Consider the following 22,500-nt stretch of genomic DNA (forward strand, 5'->3'; position numbering starts at 1 on the left):
TTGCATGGCAGCTCCCGCCATCATTGTGTGAATGTGTGTGTGAATGGGTGAATGTGGAAATAGTGCCAAAAGTGCTTTGAGTTCCTTAAAAAGGTAGAAAAGCGCTATACAAGTACAACCCATTTACCATTTTTGTATACAATGTCCATACAACAACTTTGTGTGTGTACCTCATCAATTTCCCTTCCTAGCTCCACAAGCAGTGCAATGGTTTCTCCCACGGTGATCCTGTAGTTGACGTCGCTACTTTGCAGGCAGGCGAGCAGCTTGGGAAGATGACTGCGGGGCGAGTTGATGACATTCTTAATGTAATTATTAGCGCCTACAGAAATGAACAACAACAAAACCTTACAGGTGCAGCAGGACAGAGAGTTTGGATGCAGGACAGAGGGTGACCAGCAGGCACCAGGCCTGCAGGGCGGCGCTGTGGAGAGCCGGGCCTCCAGGTTTGGACGTGGGCAGCACTCCCTCTCGGTTGGGGTAGGAGGACATGAATATGCTCTCCAGGAGGGACAAGGACTTGATCAAGTCCTGACAGGGGAACAATGCAAACAAACACTAGCATGGCATCCTTTCGTACACAAAGAAATATACATAATTAAAGAGTCCAGTGACAATAAAATGTTTAAATGCGTTCTTACTTCTCCGTCTTCAGCAGCAGAAACATAGCAACACATCCCCAAAGCTCTGGCACACTGATGGCGACACACACGTATAAGTTAACAACAGTAACAACCGACACACCTGTGGAGAAATCAGCGCCGAGTGCAAGAAACCAAACACAATATTTCATGTTTATTTGTGGAGCCAATCATTGTGGTTTCATGTTGTCACTGTACATGTTGGAATTCATGTTTACCCTCCATGAACCCAGTGCAAACAGCACCCGTGCACCCCCTGAACTGTGGTTACAATTATCCTGCCGCTCACTATTCTTTGCAGCATTTCGACAACAGATGAGTGGAGAGTAAATCTCTCCTGCTCTACAAGCTTTACGTTGACTACTCCTGCATATGTCCTAACTTTCTCTAATAAGGGTGCACACTGAAAAATGAAAGAATGCAGAGGACATTTTGATATTCTACGTTTTTTAAACCAAATCAATGTTTATTGTAAACAATAGGGCTTCCCTCAATTTTGGGAAAAGCGAAAAAGGTACTAGGTGTTGAAAAGAAGTCACATTTATTCATTTTTACTTTCAACACTAAAATATCTATAAATCAATTTTTAATCTTTTGACATAACGTTCACATTTTTTTTATGTTTCATTCTGTCACAAAAATTTTTTTTTACAGTGAAGACAATAAATATGCTTAATTTTTTCCCTAAAAAAAACCCAAAAACATTTGTTTGTTTTATTCCCTTTTGATAAAGTATTTTTTTATGTCAAAAACACAAAATATGTAATTATTTCCCACAAAAGAAGTTCACATTTCTAAAATGTTTTATTCCCTTTTGTCAAAAGACTTTTTTGGGGGTAAAAACACAATATATGCACCATTTTCCCACAAAAAAGTAAAAATGTTTTCCTTATGTTTTATTTTTATGGAAAAAACACAAAATATGATTTCCCCCCCCCACCACAAATGAATGTTCCAAGCGTAATATTTGCTGTGAAGTAATAACTGGAGCCTTTAAAATAAAAAATTAATTTAAATTGATTTAATTCATTAATATTTAAAAAAAATGACAGTTTGAAAAAAAATCAACCTAAATAGTGTTGGGGATCTGAAAGAGTCCCTATTCATAAAAGTGCCAAAAAATAAAAAATAAAGTAATTCTAAGCATTATATATAATTTTTACTTTTAACTCTTAAATCTCAGGATCTATTTCATATATATCCGTTAAATAACCTTTTTTTTTTTTTTGAAAAATGAGTTTTAAAGTTAAAAACTGCCTGCATGGTAGCTTTGTTTTATTAAGAGTCAATATTGCAACTTTTTTTTGTTACATTTTTACAAAATTACATGTTACATTTTTACAAAGTTGCAATAAAAACTATATATATATATATATATATAGTAATAGTATTTTTAAATATCTTTAAAACAGTGGCTTTTTTATTTACCAAGTCCCACTATAATGACCAACATTAAAATATAATCGCATAGTAGGCCTTAGTATTCATTAAAAACAAGGCAGAGGTTTGATTCAACAAGTATATTAAATATTTTTGTAACATTACACACTGTTTGAACAGTAACATTGTGTTTGAATATAGAAAAATAAAACATTAATTTAATCAAGAGATGCTTTAGCATACCACAGTTTGAGACTCACCGCTATTTAAAAAAAAAACTGCAGGCCACAAATGACCCCCGGGTTGCACTTTGGACCCCCCTGCTCTAAAATATTGTCTTTAAAGAGAGAATCAAATGTCATTTCCGCATAGTTACTCACACTTTGACGTGCTGTCATGCTAGCGGTGTTGTCAGTCAAGATGGTGGTCAGGATGGGGCGGAGCATGTTGAAGCCCTCAGCCGCCTCATCTCCTCCACCCAGCTGGATGCAGAGCAGGGCGAAGACGGTGGCCGCCGACGCCTTCTCCTCCCCGCCGCCTGGACACCAAGCACGGAGGAAACATTCATGTTTCAAAATGCTGCTTACGTTTGTGTCGACAATCAGCCCGTTGTGTTTCCTACTTAAAAGGGCGTACACAAATTCGGCCGACACATAACATCTGACTATTTTCAGTGCATTACAATGTGCGCACAGTAACTTCCTTTTCGCCTCCACAATAAAAGCACTGCAGTAATAACCTGGATTTATACACCACAGCAAGCACTAAATGCAGCGGTTTACTTCAAAATAGATTTTTCTGGTGTGTGAGACCTTTTTTGAGGTTCCTCTCCAGGCAGTCGCCGACAGTGAGGCGTCTCTCCGTGAGGAAGTCGTACAGGACTTTGGAGGAGAAGACCTGTCGCAAGGACTCCATGGCCGCAAGTCGAGTCTTGGCACTGAGGCGATGACACGTTTTAGTGACACCTCCATATTGTACACTATACAAAATTTTACCTCTTGTCAGTGAGATCATCGATGTACTGCTTGATTTTGTCTTCCATTTCCTCCTGGGCCGTCTGCTCATCCACCTGCTCCCCTCCTGCGTGTGGACGGGAAGGAAGAAGGTTTATATATATATATATATATATATATATATATATATATATATATATATATATATTTTTTCCAAGTATATTCAGTATTCGTATGCAGCTCACCTGTGCCCTCCTCCAGCACAGAGGTGCCTTCACTGGCGCTGCTGTAGTGGCTGAGGACGTCCGACGTCAGCTCGTCATCGCTGGCTCCTGACTCCACCCTGCTGCCATTTTTGACACCTAGCACAAAGATGCGCATGAATTATGACATTAACTACTACTGCAGATGATAAAATATATATATATATATATATATATATATATATATATATATATATATATATATACAGTGGGGCAAACAAGTATTTAGTCAGCCACCAATTGTGCAAGTTCTCCCACTTAAAATGATGACCGAGGTCTGTAATTTTCATCATAGGTACACTTCAACTGTGAGAGACAGAATGTGAAAAAAAATCCAGGAATTCACTTTGTAGGAATTTTAAAGAATTTATTTGTAAATTATGGTGGAAAATAAGTATTTGGCCAACCATTCAAAGCTCTCACTGATGGAAGGTTTTGGCTCAAAATCTCAGGATACATGGCCCCATTCATTCTTTCCTTAACACGGATCAATCGTCCTGTCCCCTTAGCAGAAAAACAGCCCCAAAGCATGATGTTTCCAACCCCATGCTTCACAGTAGGTATGGTGTTCTTGAGATGCAACTCAGTGTTCTTCTTCCTCCAAACACGACGAGTTGTGTTTATCCAAAAATGGATACATGGATGATACAGCAGAGAATTGGGAGAATGTCATGTGGTCAGATGAAACCAAAATAGAACTTTTTGGTATAAACTCAACTTGTCGTGTTTGGAGGAAGGAGAATACTGAGTTGCATCCCAAGAACACCATATCTACTGTGAAGCATGGGGGTGGAAACATCATGCTTTGGGGCTGTTTTTCTGCTAAGGGGACAGGACGATTGATCCGTGTTAAGGAAAGAATGAATGGGGCCATGTATCGTGAGATTTTGAGCCAAAACCTCCTTCCATCAGTGAGAGATTTGAATGGTTGACCAAATACTTATATTCTAATGCGTCCAATTTAATTTTAATTTAAAATTGTAATGATATATTGATAAATAGGGGGTGTAACGGTACACAAAAATTTTGGTTCAGTACGTACTTTGGTTCAGAGGTCACGGTTCGGTTAATTTTCGGTACAGTAAGAAAAAAAACAAAATATACATTTTTTGATTATTTATTCAACAAATTTGCTAAATCTTCCACCAAAAATATTTTTCTAAGTGGAATATCCATAATAACATTGATTTGATTCAATATTATGTTTTGAGCAATGACAGTTTGAAAGAAAAAAAACAGCTTTGTTTTATTAGTCAACGATGCAACTTTTTCTAAATAACATTTAGCCTTTAAGCTTTTTTATTTCACTTTTGTTTATGTTTTTGTTTATTTTAATAGTATTTTTAGAATGTGCCGCGGGCCTTTAAAACATTAGCTGTGTGCCGCAAATGGCCTTCGGGGCACACTTTTGACACCCCTGCTATAGATAATAAAAAATTAAATCTGATTAATCAAAGGATAAAAAGAAGAGCTGGCGACGCATGCGCGTAAATCATAACTCTCTCGCTTTCTGTCTCTGCCCGTCCCTCACGAATGTTAACGCTGCATGCACCACTTTTTTTTTTTTAAACCCCTTCCTAACCCTGAACATACATTGAAAATACACGCAGCCATAACTTAAAATGCCGGACATTCGAGGCATTTAAGAAACTCCACCTGGACAGCTCCGCAAAGAGGACATATCCCGTGAAAAGAGGAGGTGTTGTTAGTCTATCATAGCCCAGTCGTTGCTAGCATGCCGTGTGTTGTTTTTTTGATTGATTGAAACTTGTATTAGTAGATTGCACAGTACAGTACATATTCCGTACAACACCCGAATACGTTTTTCAACTTGTTTAAGTCGGGGTCCACGTAAATCAATTCATGGTGCTTCGGTGTGCACAGTTTACACAGCGTGCGGTACGCTACTTAATATGTCCGTGTCGTTCGGTACACCTCCACACCGAACCGAAACCCCCGAACCGAAAAGGTTCAATACAAATACACCTAGCGTTACACCCCTAATTGATAAAAATAAAAATTTTTAAAAACTACATTTTCAAACAAAAATATAAGTTATTTTTTATATTTGCTTTTTATGGATTTACGGTAGACATAGAACTAAATAAAAACAAAGAAAAAGTAAAATAAATAAGTAGTTTGAATGTAAAACAGCATGTGGAATTCAAAAATAGAAAATGTGAGACTGTGTGCGTGTATGAGTGTGTGTGCGTGTGTGTGTGCGTGCGTGCGTGCGTGCGTGTAGGCTAAGCTAAGCCACTGCTCGCTCAGGACTTTCTACTGTTAAAGAGTTTATTGGTGATCAGCATTCTGAGAGCACAAACCACTATGGTATTTGCTTTGTGTGTGTGTGTGTGTGTGTGTTTGTTTTCATTCAGTAAAACTCTTACAAGGTAACCCAAAGGTCAACATGCCCCACCATTTATCCCCACTGAAGAATTGACGACGCAAGGTTGCAACATTGTTTGTCAACCTTGTCTGCTCTCATTTTCTCGCACATTTTGACCCTGTGATGTTCTGTGTACCTACTAGAGATGCGCGGTTTGCGGTCTCATCCGCGGAGTCCGCGGATAAACCGCGGGTCAGGCGGTTGACATGACGAAAAAATTGATTTTAATTAGATGCGGGCGGGTGGCGGTTGAACCATCCGGAAATATTTGATATGCATGGTTCTGTGATCGGGATCCTTTGCCATTCAAAGTGCCATTTAAGACCCGTGTCACAAAGCAAAGAAATCAATAATAGACGCTAATATTCTCCTGAATGACTGCCGGTAGTCACCCAGATAAGTATTAGGGCGTCCTATGATGCCATTGGCTTTGTCGCCTACTACAACATTTACGATCTGCTTGTCAGTCCAGCATCATGTTGTGTGTGGCTTCCGTGGCAACACGCACACGACTGCAAGGCATACTGGGTGACACAGAGTACACTAATAGTTGTGATATAAACATTTTTAACACTCTTAGTAATATGCGCCACGCTGTGAAGCCACACCAATTAAGAACGACAAACACATTTCGGGAGAACATCCTCACAGTAACACAACATAAACGCAACACAACAAATACCCATAATCCTTTGTATTCATGACAATTCCTGACTATTTTATACATCCCGCTTTGGTCAATTGACTTCATTGTGATTTCCTTCTATGCATGAACGTTTAAAATGAGCATAAATGAATGCAGTATGAACAAGGATGGTTTAATGTAGACACATAGAATCATCATACTGCTGTGATTATAAGTATCAAGTGTTCATTCAAGACTAAGGCAAAATATCCAGATATATATATCGTGTATGGCGATATGGCCTAAAAATATCGAGATATTAAAAAAAGGCCATATCGCCCAGCCCTACGCATGGCTATGTCGGGGGGTTCAAAGGTCAAAGGCGTTACCTTTCAGTGAGGCTTTAGTCGTCAGCTGCAGCTGGAGAACGTCCTGACGAAGAGATCCTGGACATGACGTATGGATCATGGGATGTGTGAGGTATAATTAGCGCGTGGGGGGGGTTAGAATGAAGGTGTAAATGAGACATGGGTGAAGGACAACATGAGGGACAACATTACAAGGTGCAGTTTATTTTTTTACAGCATCTAAATCAGGGGTGCCCATTACGTCGATGGCAGAGGGTGTGTCAGTCCATCAGCAGGCATTTAAAAATGGACCTAAAAATGATGTATCATCAATCTTCACAAAGATGTCACTTTCGTCACTTGATTGACATTGACGGCACCCGAGGGTCTTGTGACATGACGCTGACTGCTGTGCAAAATACTTGAAGAAAAAGCAAGCCCAGCAACACTCGTGTCCTTCTAATAATTGGAATATAAACTGTGCGGGCGTTATTAAACAGGGTCGGGGCGGGGTTAAGGGGGAGGAGTATATTTATAGCTAGAATTCACTAAAATTCAAGTATTTCTTGTGTATATATATATATATATATATATATATATATATATATATATATATCTGTGTGTATGTGTGTGTGTGTGTCTGTGTGTGTGTGGGACAAGCGGTAGGAAATGGATGGATATATATTTACATTTTCTACCGCTTATTCCCTTCGGGGGAGGGGGGGGGCTGGTGCCTATCTGACTTGGACAAGTCGCCACCTCATCGCAGATATATAGATAGATAGATATATACATATACATATATATACATATACACACATATATAAATATAAATATATATATATATATACATATAAAATACTTGAATTTCAGTGTTCACTTATTTACACACATAACACTCCTCTCTACTCATTGTTGTATTTCAAAGTGCTATGCTTTGCAGCCAGTAGCAAAGCCTTTAAAAGGAGCATAGGTATGGGTAGCATTTGTGACATTAAATTTGCAGGAAAGGAGTGAGTTTAGGCTTGACTTGTCCATCCGTGTTCTATTCTCTGTCACTATCTTTTTTTGGACATTAACACTTGCTGTAGTTTTGAAGCAATGCATGATGGGATTCCGGACATTGTGTGTCAGTGTATTAACGTTCCGGCTGGAATAAATACACGCTGAGAAATAGCTCCGTGCCTTCCTACTTTATGGGTTATAAATAAACCTATGGATAACGAAGACATACTGTATATAAAAGTCTCCTTCTTGTGGTGTGTGCAGTCGTGCACTCTCCAAAAGCCGTAGATGTTATAACGTGACTGGGCCGCTACGCTGGAGGAAAAGCGGACGTGACGACAGGCTGTCCTCACTCAGGTCCGGAAGGAAATGGGGAGAAATTCGCGAGAATGGTTGTCCCGGGAGAGGCACTGAAATTTGGGAGTCTCCCGGAAATGTGGGAGTGTTGGCAAGTGAGGTGACAGTACACCTACTTTGAGACAAGAGCTATATTGATGCATGATTGGTTATGGTTCGAATTTTTATCCTACAATTGCGAAAACAACTTTTTATTGTCAATATCAGCTGCTAAGTTTCATTTTGTTATGTTTTCAGCTGGTGGCCAACACAGATAGACGGACAACATTCACACTCACATTCACACACTAGGGCCAATTTAGTGTTGCCAATCAACCTATCCTCAGGTGCATGTCTTTGGAAGTGGGAGGGAGTACCAGGAGGGAACCCACACAGTCACGGGGAGAACATGCAAACTCCACAAAGAAAGATCCCGAGCCCGGGATTGAACCCAGGACTACTCAGGACCTTCGTATTGTGAGGCAGACGCACTAACCCCTCTACCACTGTGCTGACTCTGAAATAAATGTTAATAAATAAAGTTACTTTTTTTTAGTTACTTTGAATTTACAACCCCTGGCGCTGTTTTGTACTGTTTCTGTACTTGTTTTATTATTTATTTTCTTGAATATTATGAATAAAGGTTTATTTACAAACCCCGTTTCCATATGAGTTGGGAAATTGTGTTAGATGTAAATATAAACGGAATACAATTATTTGCAAATCCTTTTCAACCCATATTCAGTTGAATATGCAACAAAGGCAACATATTTGATGTACAAACTCGTAAACTTTTTTTTTTGCAAATAATAATGAACTCAGAATTTCTTGGCTGCAAAACGTGCCAAAGTAGTTGGGAAAGGGCATGTTCACCACTGTGTTACATCACCTTTTCTTTTAACAACACTCAATAAACATTTGGGAACTGAGGATACTAATTGTTGAAGCTTTGAAAGTGGAATTCTTTCCCATTCTTGTTTTATGTAGAGCTTCAGTTGTTCAACAGTCCGGGGTCTCCGCTGTTGTATTTTACGCTTCATAATGCGCCACACATTTTCAATGGGAGACAGGTCTGGACTGCAGGCGGGCCAGGAAAGTACCCGCACTTTTTTTTACGAAGCCACGCTGTTGTAACACTTGTCTTGCTGAAATAAGCAGGGGCGTCCATGATAACGTTGCTTGGACGACAACATATGTTGCTCCAAAACCTGTATGGACCTTTCAGCATTAATGGTGCCTTCACAGATGTGTAAGTTACCCATGCCTTGGGCACTAATGCACCCCCATACCATCACAAATGCTGGCTTTTCAACTTTGTACCTATAACAGTCCGAATGGTTATTTTCCTCTTTGTTCTGGAGGACACCACGTCCTCTGTTTCCAAATATAATTTGAAATGTGGACTCGTCAGACCACAGAACACCTTTCCACTTTGCATCAGTCCATCTTAGGTGAGCTTGGGCCCAGCCAAGCCGGCGGCGTTTCAGGAAATTGTTGATAAATAGGGGCGCCATAACGTAGTAGGTAGAGCGACCGGCCAGAAAGCTGAGGGGTTGCAGGTTCACTTCCCACCTATTGACATCCAAAATATCGCTGCCGTTGTGTCCTTAGGCAGTACACTTCACCCATTGCCCCCAGTGCCGCTCACACTGGTGAATGAATGATGAATAAATGACAGGTGGTGATCGGAGGGGCCGTAGGCGCAAGCTGGCAGCCACGCTTCCGTCAGTCTACCCCAGGGCAGCTGTGGCTAATGTAGCTTACCACCACCAGGTGTGAATGAATGTTGAGTAGCACTTCGCTTTCAGCGCTCTGAGTGTTTAGAAAAGCGCTATATAAATCTGTTTTTTTTTTTTTAATGGGTTTGGCTTTGCATAGTTAAGTTTTAACTTGCCCTTAGAGATGTAGCGACCAACTGTAGTTACTGACAGTGGTTTTATGAAGTGTTCCTGAGCACGTGATGATATCCTTTACACACTAATGTCGGTTTTTGATGCAGTACCGCCTGAGGGATCAAAAGTCTGTCATATCATCGCTTACATGCAGTGATTTCTTTAGATTCACTGAACTTTTTGATGATTTTACGGACCGCAGATGGTAAAATCCCTAAATTCCTTGCAATAGCTCGTTCTGAAATGTTGTTCTAAAACTGTTCGACAATTTGCTTATAAAGTGTTGACCCTCACCACATCCTTGTTTGTGAATTACTTAGCATTTCACGGAAGCTGCTTTTATACCCAATCATGGCACCCAACTGTTCCCAATTAGCCTGCACACCTGTGGGATGCTCCATATAAGTGTTTGATGAGCATTCCTCAATTTTATCAGTATTTATTGACACCTTTCCCAACTTCTTTGTCACGTGTTGCTGGCATCAAATTTTAAAGTTAATGATTATTTTCCCCCAAAAAATGTTTTATCAGTTTGAACATCAAATATGTTGTCTTTGTAGCATATTCAAATGAATATGGGTTGAAAATGATTTGCAAATCATTGTATTCCGTTTATATTTACATCTAACACAATTTCCCAACTCATATGGAAACGGGGTTTGTAAAAATAAAACAGAGAAACAGCAACATTGTCAGTTTAAAAAGTACCAGTTAAAAAGTTAAAGTAGCATTTCAGCACAATAGGTGTGGCGAAATGACTCCGCATTTGACCCTTGATACACCACCTGGGAGGTGAGGGGAGCAGTGAGCAGCAGCGGTGGCCGCGCTCGGGGAATAATTTTTGGTGATTTCATAAAGATTTTTTTTCTTTCCACGGTTTCCACAGCAACTACAGCAGTCAATTAGTTTGGTTTTGCGGTTGTTTGGAGAACACTTACCCGCTTTGCTGGCGCCGCGTCTCCCTTTTCTAACCCGCGGCATGGCGGCACCTGGAGTCCTCACAGCTGCCGGCCGGCTGGAGGTGTCTTCGCTCGGCTCGCTAGCTAACGTCCGCCCCCGCTTATAAAATGGACTTTTCGCACTCCCGGCGGCGTCACCGTCGACGGGCAGACATCCGGGCGGTGGTCCCACGACAAACAAGTTCAATAAAAATTAAGAAAACCCGGCAAAAGTTGGCTAATTAGCCACTCAAGCTAACCTCCAGCCCGGAAGTGAAGAGACAAACTCCACACTTGTCCTGGATGTAGTATCTATAGTTGTCCCCTGGTAATCTGTACGTGACGCCGGGTTGACAAAGTGAGCATCTCTCAAAGAGTTTGGGGCGAAGTTTGAAGCACGATGTGGTCCGCAGGTCCACCATCTTCCTCTCAGTCGCAGCAGAGAGAGCACGCCGGCTGCCGGGGGTTGCCAGGTTTACTCTGTAGATTAAATAACGGGTTGCCAGGTGCTACTTCAATCCGATTCCAAATTTCCAATACGACCCCGCGCGGATTTCAGACAAAGTACATTTATTGGATTTAACAACAATAAGACGTCGCCGACTACTCGCTCGTCGGGCACGGCGCGGCGTTTTTCGTCGTTTTCGCGGGCCTGAGCTTGCTGTCAACGATGTCGTCTTTTGAGCAGACATGGAGAAAGCAAGGTGACGTCATGGAAAGTCCGAAGACTTTCAAGTGACGCCATGATGACGTCAGGGGTAATCTGCACATGATCACGATAGCGGAAATGCCAATATTCTGTAAATTTGTTAACTGCAGTATGTAAAATATATTATATATATATATATATATATATATATATATATATATATATATATATATATATATATATATATATATATATATATATATATATATATATGTGTGGGGAAAAATTGATTCGAATACGAATCAAATCGTTCACATTGTTCAATTCAGAATCGATTCTCATTTTTAAAAAATCAATTTTTATATTTTTATTTTATATACTTTTTTTTTTTTTTAATCAATCCAACAAACCACTACACAGCAATACCATAACAATGCAATCCAATTCCAAAACCAAACCTGACCCAGCAACACTCAGAACTGCAATAAACAGAGCAATTGAGAGGAGACACAAACACGACACAGAACAAACCAAAAGTAGTGAAACAAAAATGAATATTATCAACAACAGTATCAATATTAATTATAATTTCAGCATAGCAGTGATTAAAAATCCCTCACTGACATTATCATTAAACATTTATAAAAATAATAAAAAAGAACAATAGTGTCACAGTGGCTTACACTTGCATCGCATCTCATAAGCTTGACAACACACTGTGTCCAATGTTTTCACAAAGATAAAATCAGTTATATTTTTGGTTTGTTAAATAATTAAAATAAATTTACATTATTGCAATCAGTTGATAAAACATTGTCCTTTATAATTATAAAAGCTTTTATTTTTTTATTTTTATTTTTTTTTTTAAATCTACTACTCGGCTAGCATGTCAGCAGACTGGGGTAGATCCTGCTGAAATCCTATGTATTGAATGAATACAGAATCATTTTGAATCAGAAAAATATCGTTTTTGAATCGAGAATCGAATCGAATCGAAAAAAATTGATATATTATTGAATCGTGACCCCAAGAATTGATATTGAATCGAATCGTGGGACACCCAAAGATTCACAGCCCTAATATTATATATATATTATATATATATTATACAGTGGGGCAAAAAAGTATTTAGTCAGCCACCGATTGTGCAAGTTCTCCCACTTAAAATGATGACAGAGGTCTGTAATTTTCATCATAGGTACACTTCAACTGTGAGAGACAGAATGTGAAAAACAATCCAACAATTCACATTGTCGGAATTTTAAAGAATGTATTTGTAAATTATGGTGGAAAATAAGTAGTTGGTCAATCATTCAAAGCTTTCACTGATGGAAGGAGATTTTGGCTCAAAATCTCACGATACATGGCCCCATTCATTCTTTCCTTAACACGAATCAATCGTCCTGTCCCCTTAGCAGAAAAACAGCCCCGAAGCATGTTGTTTCCACCCCCATGCTTCACAGTAGGTGTGGTGTTCTTGGGATGCAACTCAGAGTTCTTTTTCCTCCAAACACAACGACTTGAGTTTATACCAAAATGGATACATGGATGATACAGCAGAGGATTGGGAGAATGTCATGTGGTCAGATGAAACCAAAATAGAACTTTTTAGTTTAAACTCAACTCAATATGTGTATATATATATATATATATATATATATATATATATATATATATATATATATATATATTAGGGCTGGGCGATATTGGCTTTTATTAATATTGCGATATTTGTATGCCACCATATTGCGATATATGATGTATATCTCGATTTTTTTCCTTAGCCTTGAATGAACACTTGATGCATATAATCACAGCAGTATGATGATTCTATGTGTCTACATTAAAACATTCTTGTTCATACTGCATTAATATATGCTCATTTTAAACCTTCATGCAGAGAAGGAAATCACAACTAAGTCAATTGACCAAAAGTGTAATTATTAAACATTTATTAAGCAGTGGCACAAACATTCATGTCATTTCCAAACAGAAAGTGCAAGATTGTCAGAGAAATTTTAAAACAAGCTGTGAGTGCACTTTTGTGCATGATGTCACCAAGATGACATATCAAAACAACACTAAATTAAAGTGCACTTTTTGTACAGGACGCCACTAATATAGTTAAAAACAAATAAAGTGCACTTTGGTGCATGATGTCACACAAGATATTTCAATAAGTGTCAAATAAAAATGAGCTGCATTATAGGAAATCAAATAGTGTTCGTCCTTCGCTATGTGGTGTTGATGTGGAAATGTTTGCCTCGGCATTCTGATGGTGTGGGCGTGTGGCATCGCATGGAGATGTTGACATGCGGAGTAAACACTCTTCATTCTGTAGGAGGTGACTTTTCAAATTATGCTACATATTAGCAGTAATGCTACTTTTGGTAGCAACACTTTTGCCGCATACTTGACAAACTACGGTTGTCTATTCGACATATTCCCGCTTGAAGCCAAACTACCGCCAGACGATGAATCCCCTGCTGTTTTTCTTGGGAATTAATTCTTCCTTCATTTGTTACCAGATTTTCACCTTATTTCTCTTGTATTACCACCCGCACCAAAGATAAAGTTGCCCATGCTGCTACCTCTCTGCTCCGCAAGGGTGTATATGTATGTGACATATGTAAGAAGGTGTGCTTTCTGTCTTTGAGAAGGAGAGTGGGAAACGTATGCAGTGTAATGCCAAAGAGCTAAAAGCAACTGCGTGAGAACGTATACTCGAATATCACGATATAGTCATTTTCTATATCGCACAGAGACAAACCCGCGATATATCGAGTATATCAATATATTACCCAGCCCTAATATATAGTCAGATAAAACAAAAATGTAGCTGTTTGGCCACAATACTCAGCAATATGTTTGGAGGAGAAAAGGTAAGGCCTTTATTCCCAGGAACACCAAACCTACCGTCAAGCATGAGGGTGATAGTATTATGCTCTGGGTCTGTTTTGCTGCCAATGGAACTGGTGCTTTACATGGGACTATGAAAAAGGAGGATTACCTCCAAATTCTTCAGGACAACCTAATATCATCAGCCCGGAGACTGGGTCTTGTGCGCAGTTGGGTGTTCCAACAGGACAATGACCCCAAACACATGTCAAAAGTGGTAAAGGAATGGCTAAATCAGGCTAGAATTAATGTTTTAGAATGGCCTTACCAAAGTCCTGACTTAAACGTGTGCACAATGCTGAAGAAACAAGTCCATATCATGAAACCAACATTTAGCTGAACTGCATCAATTTTGTCAAGAGGTGTGGTCAAAAATTCAGCCAGACGTTTGTGGATGGCTACCAAAAGCGCCTTATTGCAGTGCAACTTGCCAAGGGACATGTAACCAAATATTAACATTGCTGTATGTATACTTTTGACCCAGCAGATTTGCCCGTATTTTCAGTAGACCCATAATAAATTCACAAAAGAACCAAACTACATGAATGTTTTTGTGACCAACAACTATGTGCTCCAATCACTCTATAACAAAAAAACAAGAGTTGTAGAAAGTATTTGAAACTTAAAACAGCCATGACTTTATGTTCTTTACAAGTGTATGTAAACTTTTGATCGTGACTGTATATATGCAGGCCCTGCGATGAGGTGGCGACTTGTCCAGGGTGTACCCCGCCTTCCGCCCGATTGTAGCTGAGATAGGCGCCAGCACCCCCCGCGACCCCAAAAAGGGAATAAGCGGTAGAAAATGGATGGATGGATGTATATATGCACAAACAGAATTATTCATTGCAAGAATCGGTTTGATTTAATAATCATACCCGAGTCAAATCGTTACCCCAGGAATAGGAATCAGATCAAATTGTTAAGTGCCCACAGATTTCCACCCCGCACCGGCAGGTTCTGTAACCACCCTCTCCTGATGTAGTTTAAGAAAACCACATAGCATGGCAATAAGCATGCAGTTAAAAACCTACTAAAATGAGATTTTGTTATTTAAACGGAGATAGCAGGTCCATTTTATGTGTCATACTTGATCATTTTGCGATATTGCCATATTTTTCCTGAAAGGATTTAGTAGAGAACATCCACGATAAAGTTCGCAACTTTTGGTCGTTAATATAAAAAAGCCTTGCCTGTACCGGAAGTAGCAGACGATGTGCTCCTCACATCCTCACATTGTTTATAATCATAGCCACCAGCAGCAAGAGCTATTCGGACCGAGAAAGCGACAATTTCCCCATTAATTTAAGCGAGGATGAAAGATTTGTGGATAAGGAAAGTTAGAGTGAAGCACAAAACAAAACAAAAAATACAAAAAAAAAAGAAAAAGCGACGGCTCCGGGCGGCAGTGGGACCGTTTCAGATGTAATTAGACACATTTACTGGGATAATTCTGGAAGATCCCTTATCTGCTTATTGTTTTAATAGTGTTTTAGTGAAATTGCAAAGACATACCTGAAAGTTGGATAGCTGCGGTGAACGCCAGTGTCTCTCAGAGAAGCCGATGGAGGAGCCAAGATCACAGCTACCTTTTTGAGCTGCAGGAGGTTATCGCATAATCCACTAAAGTCTCCGGTAAGAGCCGACTTAATATCACAATTTTCCAATTCAAAAACTTGCTGGTTGACGTAGAGAAACATGTTCGCTTGACCGCTCTGTGTTAAAGCTTCACAACAAACAAAGAAACACCGGCTGTGTTTCGGTGCTAAAGGCAGCTGCAATCCACCGCTTTCCACCAACAGCATTCTTCTTTGACGTCTCCATTATTAATTGAGCACATTGCAAAAGATTCAGCAACACAGATGTCCAAATTACTGTGTAATTATGCGATGAAAAGAGACGACTTTTAGCCGTAAGTGGTGCTGGGCTAATATGTCCCCTCCAACCCGAGACGTCACAAACACAAGTCATCATACCAGTCATCATTTCGCGACGTTTTCAACAAGAAACTCCACGGGAAATTTAAAATTGCAATCAAGTAAACTAAAAAGGCCGTATTGGCATCTGTTGCAATGTTAATATTTCATCATTGATATATAAACTATCAGACTGCGTGGTTGGTAGTAGTGGGTTTCAGTAGGCCTTTATAATGTTGGCCATTGAGTCACGTGTGTTCCTGATTATATTAAACATGTTCTAAATGTATATTTTATGTATTCTACGACATATTTGGGAACTTTTGTAAGTTTGCCAGCTGTCCAAACTTGAGATGAAATGTATGGCTCCTTTAAGGAGGAGCCTTTCCTTTCAAAAGAGTCTTTTCAAGGACTGGCTCCTTCTTTTAAGAGTTTTTTAAAGGAAATAATCAGCAGTATCACTTACATGGTAGGATATGGATCACTAATCTACACAAATATTACTCTATTAGTGGAAATTATTCTGAAATATTGGCTAAACATTTTTTGGGGGGAATGTTTTCATTGTAAATATTCCATAAAGTAATTCCGCTCGCCTGTTCATCGTTTGGGGACATCTCTGCCCTGCTGACCCAAGTCCACTCGGGATGGTCTCCTGCTGGCCCCACTAAGGACTGGACTCTCACTACTATGTAAGATCCACTATGGACTGGGCTCTCACTATAATGTTAGATCCACTATGGACTGGACTCTCACGATCATGTTAGATCCACTATGGACTGGACTCTCACGATCATGTTAGATCCACTATGGACTGGACTCTCACGATCATGTTGGATCCACTATGGACTGGACTCTCACTATGATGTTAGATCCACTATGGACTGGACTCTCACTATGATGTTAGATCCACTATGGACTGGACTCTCACGATCATGTTAGATCCACTATGGACTGGACTCTCACTATTATGTTAGATCCACTATGGACTGGACTTTCACGATCATGTTAGATCCACTATGGACTGGACTCTCACGATCATGTTAGATCCACTATGGACTGGACTCTCACTATGATGTTAGATCCACTATGAACTGGACTCTCACTATGTTAGATCCACTATGGACTGGACTCTCACTATTATGCTAGAGCCACTACGGACTGGACTCTCACTATTATGCTAGAGCCACTATGGACTGGACTCTCACTATTATGCTAGAGCCACTATGGACTGGACTCACTATTATGTTAGATCCACTATGGACTGGACTCCCACTATTATGCTAGAGCCACTATGGACTGTACTCCCACTATTATGTTGGATCCACTATGGACTGGACTCTCACGATCATGTTAGATCCACTATGGACTGGACTCTCACTATGATGTTAGATCCACTATGGACTGGACTCTCACTATTATGTTAGATCCACTATGGACTGGACTCTCACGATCATGTTGGATCCACTATGGACTGGACTCTCACTATTATGTTAGATCCACTATGGACTGGACTTTCACGATCATGTTAGATCCACTATGGACTGGACTCTCACGATCATGTTAGATCCACTATGGACTGGACTCTCACTATGATGTTAGATCCACTATGAACTGGAGTCTCACTATGTTAGATCCACTATGGACTGGACTCTCACTATTATGCTAGAGCCACTATGGACTGGACTCTCACTATTATGTTAAATCCACTATGGACTGGACTCTCACTATTATGCTAGATCCACTATGGACTGGACTCTCACTATTATGCTAGAGCCACTACGGACTGGACTCTCACTATTATGCTAGAGCCACTATGGACTGGACTCTCACTATTATGCTAGAGCCACTATGGACTGGACTCACTATTATGTTAGATCCACTATGGACTGGACTCCCACTATTATGCTAGAGCCACTATGGACTGGACTCTCACTATTATGTTAGATCCACTATGGACTGTACTCCCACTATTATGTTAGATCCACTATGGACTGGACTCTCACGATCATGTTAGATCCACTATGGACTGGACTCTCACTATGTTAGATCCACTATGGACTGGACTCTCACGATCATGTTAGATCCACTATGGACTGGACTCTCACTATTATGTTAGATCCACTATGGACTGGACTCTCACTATGATGTGAGATCCACTATGGACTGAACTCTCACTATTATGCTAGAGCCACTACGGACTGGACTCTCACTATTATGCTAGAGCCACTATGGACTGGACTCTCACTATTATGTAAGACCCACTATGGACTGGACTCTCACTATTATGCTAGAGCCACTATGGACTGGACTCACTATTGTGTTAGATCCACTATGGACTGGACTCCCACTATTACTCTCACTGGGACGGCGTGGCGCAGTGGGAGCGTGGCCGTGCGCAACCCGAGGGTCCCCGTTTCAAATCCCACCTAGTACCAACCTCGTCACGTCTGGTGTGTCCTGAGCAAGACACTTCACCCTTGCTCCTGATGGGTGCTGGTTGGGGCCTTGCATGGCAGCTCCCTCCATCAGTGTGTGAATGGGTAAATGTGGAGGTAGTGTCAAAGCGCTTTGAGTACCTTGAAGGTAGAAAAGCGCTATACAAGTACAACCCATTTATCATTTATTATGTTAGATCCACTATGAACTGGATTCTCACGATCATGTTAGATCCACTATGGACTGGACTCTCACTATTATGTTAGATCCACTATGGACTGGACTCTCACTATGATGTTAGATCCACTATGGACTGGACTCTCACTATGATGTTAGATCCACTATGGACTGGACTCTCACTATTATGCTAGAGCCACTATGGACTGGACTCTCACTATTATGTTAGATCCACTATGGACTGGACTCTCACGATCATGCTAGATCCACTATGGACTGGACTCTCACGATCATGTTAGATCCACTATGGACTGGACTCTCACTATTATGTTAGATCCACTATGGACTGGACTTTCACTATGATGTTAGATCCACTATGGACTGGACTCTCACTATTATGCTAGAGCCACTATGGACTGGACTCTCACTATTATGCTAGATCCACTATGGACTGGACTCTCACTATTATGTTAGATCCACTATGGACTGGACTTTCACGATCATGTTAGATCCACTATGGACTGGACTCTCACGATCATGTTAGATCCACTATGGACTGGACTCTCACTATGATGTTAGATCCACTATGAACTGGACTCTCACTATGTTAGATCCACTATGGACTGGACTCTCACTATTATGCTAGAGCCACTACGGACTGGACTCTCACTATTATGCTAGAGCCACTATGGACTGGACTCTCACTATTATGCTAGAGCCACTATGGACTGGACTCACTATTATGTTAGATCCACTATGGACTGGACTCCCACTATTATGCTAGAGCCACTATGGACTGTACTCCCACTATTATGTTGGATCCACTATGGACTGGACTCTCACGATCATGTTAGATCCACTATGGACTGGACTCTCACTATGATGTTAGATCCACTATGGACTGGACTCTCACTATTATGTTAGATCCACTATGGACTGGACTCTCACGATCATGTTGGATCCACTATGGACTGGACTCTCACTATTATGTTAGATCCACTATGGACTGGACTTTCACGATCATGTTAGATCCACTATGGACTGGACTCTCACGATCATGTTAGATCCACTATGGACTGGACTCTCACTATGATGTTAGATCCACTATGAACTGGAGTCTCACTATGTTAGATCCACTATGGACTGGACTCTCACTATTATGCTAGAGCCACTATGGACTGGACTCTCACTATTATGTTAAATCCACTATGGACTGGACTCTCACTATTATGCTAGATCCACTATGGACTGGACTCTCACTATTATGCTAGAGCCACTACGGACTGGACTCTCACTATTATGCTAGAGCCACTATGGACTGGACTCTCACTATTATGCTAGAGCCACTATGGACTGGACTCACTATTATGTTAGATCCACTATGGACTGGACTCCCACTATTATGCTAGAGCCACTATGGACTGGACTCTCACTATTATGTTAGATCCACTATGGACTGTACTCCCACTATTATGTTAGATCCACTATGGACTGGACTCTCACGATCATGTTAGATCCACTATGGACTGGACTCTCACTATGTTAGATCCACTATGGACTGGACTCTCACGATCATGTTAGATCCACTATGGACTGGACTCTCACTATTATGTTAGATCCACTATGGACTGGACTCTCACTATGATGTGAGATCCACTATGGACTGAACTCTCACTATTATGCTAGAGCCACTACGGACTGGACTCTCACTATTATGCTAGAGCCACTATGGACTGGACTCTCACTATTATGTAAGACCCACTATGGACTGGACTCTCACTATTATGCTAGAGCCACTATGGACTGGACTCACTATTGTGTTAGATCCACTATGGACTGGACTCCCACTATTACTCTCACTGGGACGGCGTGGCGCAGTGGGAGCGTGGCCGTGCGCAACCCGAGGGTCCCCGTTTCAAATCCCACCTAGTACCAACCTCGTCACGTCTGGTGTGTCCTGAGCAAGACACTTCACCCTTGCTCCTGATGGGTGCTGGTTGGGGCCTTGCATGGCAGCTCCCTCCATCAGTGTGTGAATGGGTAAATGTGGAGGTAGTGTCAAAGCGCTTTGAGTACCTTGAAGGTAGAAAAGCGCTATACAAGTACAACCCATTTATCATTTATTATGTTAGATCCACTATGAACTGGATTCTCACGATCATGTTAGATCCACTATGGACTGGACTCTCACTATTATGTTAGATCCACTATGGACTGGACTCTCACTATGATGTTAGATCCACTATGGACTGGACTCTCACTATGATGTTAGATCCACTATGGACTGGACTCTCACTATTATGCTAGAGCCACTATGGACTGGACTCTCACTATTATGTTAGATCCACTATGGACTGGACTCTCACGATCATGCTAGATCCACTATGGACTGGACTCTCACGATCATGTTAGATCCACTATGGACTGGACTCTCACTATTATGTTAGATCCACTATGGACTGGACTTTCACTATGATGTTAGATCCACTATGGACTGGACTCTCACTATTATGCTAGAGCCACTATGGACTGGACTCTCACTATTATGCTAGATCCACTATGGACTGGACTCTCACTATTATGTTAGATCCACTATGGACTGGACTCTCACTATTATGTTAGATCCACTATGGACTGGACTCTCACGATCATGTTAGATCCACTATGGACTGGACTCTCACGATCATGTTAGATCCACTATGGACTGGACTCTCACTATTATGTTAGATCCACTATGGACTGGACTTGCACTATGATGTTAGATCCACTATGGACTGGACTCTCACTATTATGCTAGATCCACTATGGACTGGACTCTCACTATTATGCTAGAGCCACTATGGACTGGACTCTCAATATTATGCTAGATCCACTATGGACTGGACTCTTACTATTATGCTAGAGCCACTATGGACTGGACTCTCAATATTATACTAGAGCCACTATGGACTGGACTCTCACTATTATGTAAGAGCCACTATGGACTGGACTCACACTATTATGCTAGAGCCACTATGGACTGGACTCACTATTATGTTGGATCCACTATGGACTGGACTCCCACTATTATGCTAGAGCCACTATGGACTGGACTCTCACTATTATGTTAGATCCACTATGGACTGGACTCCCACTATTATGTTAGATCCACTATGGACTGGACTTTCACAACAGAAAGTCAGACCCACTCGATGTCGATTGCATCCAGTCTCTCCACATTTTCAGTCCTCTCCAAGGTTTCTCATCGACCTCCCACTGGGTTGTGAGTTTTTCCTTGCCCTTATGTGGGCGCCGATCCGCGATGTCGTTGTGGCTTGTGCAGCCCTTTGAGACACTTGTGATTCAGGGCAATATAAATGAACATTGACTATTGATTGATTAAGCAATATTTCCATGTTGAGATGAGGTGGCGACCTGTCCTGGGTGTACCCCGCCTTCCGCCCAATTGTAGCTGAGATAGGCGCCAGCGCCCCTCGCGACCCCAAAAAGGGAATAAGCGGTAGAAAAATGGATGGATGGATATTTCCATGTTTTGACTGTAACATCACGAGCTAAAATTTTTCCCTCATTTAAAAAAATATGTAGCATTTTAACAATATAGAAAAATATAAAATAAAATAAAAATATGTTGCATTATTGGATTAAAAAAAAG

General features: G+C 40.7%; 1 protein-coding gene across 2 annotated transcripts in view; it reads right to left on the bottom strand.

Moving 5' to 3' along the window:
- ifrd2 (interferon-related developmental regulator 2) overlaps nucleotides 1-11,467 on the bottom strand; it is a 23,994-nt gene extending 12,527 nt beyond the window's left edge. Inside the window, exons 1-9 of one of the 2 annotated variants that reach the window (XM_061888966.1) lie at nucleotides 10,770-11,467; nucleotides 6,641-6,697; nucleotides 3,220-3,336; nucleotides 3,017-3,101; nucleotides 2,834-2,958; nucleotides 2,402-2,559; nucleotides 642-695; nucleotides 353-531; nucleotides 171-279 (exon numbers count right to left, since the gene is read on the bottom strand). In XM_061888966.1, coding sequence (XP_061744950.1) covers nucleotides 171-279; nucleotides 353-531; nucleotides 642-695; nucleotides 2,402-2,559; nucleotides 2,834-2,958; nucleotides 3,017-3,101; nucleotides 3,220-3,336; nucleotides 6,641-6,697; nucleotides 10,770-10,812 — 927 coding nt within the window. In that variant the 5' untranslated portion in view covers nucleotides 10,813-11,467. The remainder of the gene's footprint in view (nucleotides 1-170; nucleotides 280-352; nucleotides 532-641; nucleotides 696-2,401; nucleotides 2,560-2,833; nucleotides 2,959-3,016; nucleotides 3,102-3,219; nucleotides 3,337-6,640; nucleotides 6,698-10,769) is intronic. The other variant, XM_061888967.1, reaches the window with a different exon arrangement.
- Nucleotides 11,468-22,500: the final 11,033 nt, after the last annotated feature.

Source organism: Nerophis ophidion, linkage group LG27, assembly GCF_033978795.1.
Source record: "Nerophis ophidion isolate RoL-2023_Sa linkage group LG27, RoL_Noph_v1.0, whole genome shotgun sequence".
Lineage (NCBI taxonomy): Eukaryota > Metazoa > Chordata > Actinopteri > Syngnathiformes > Syngnathidae > Nerophis > Nerophis ophidion.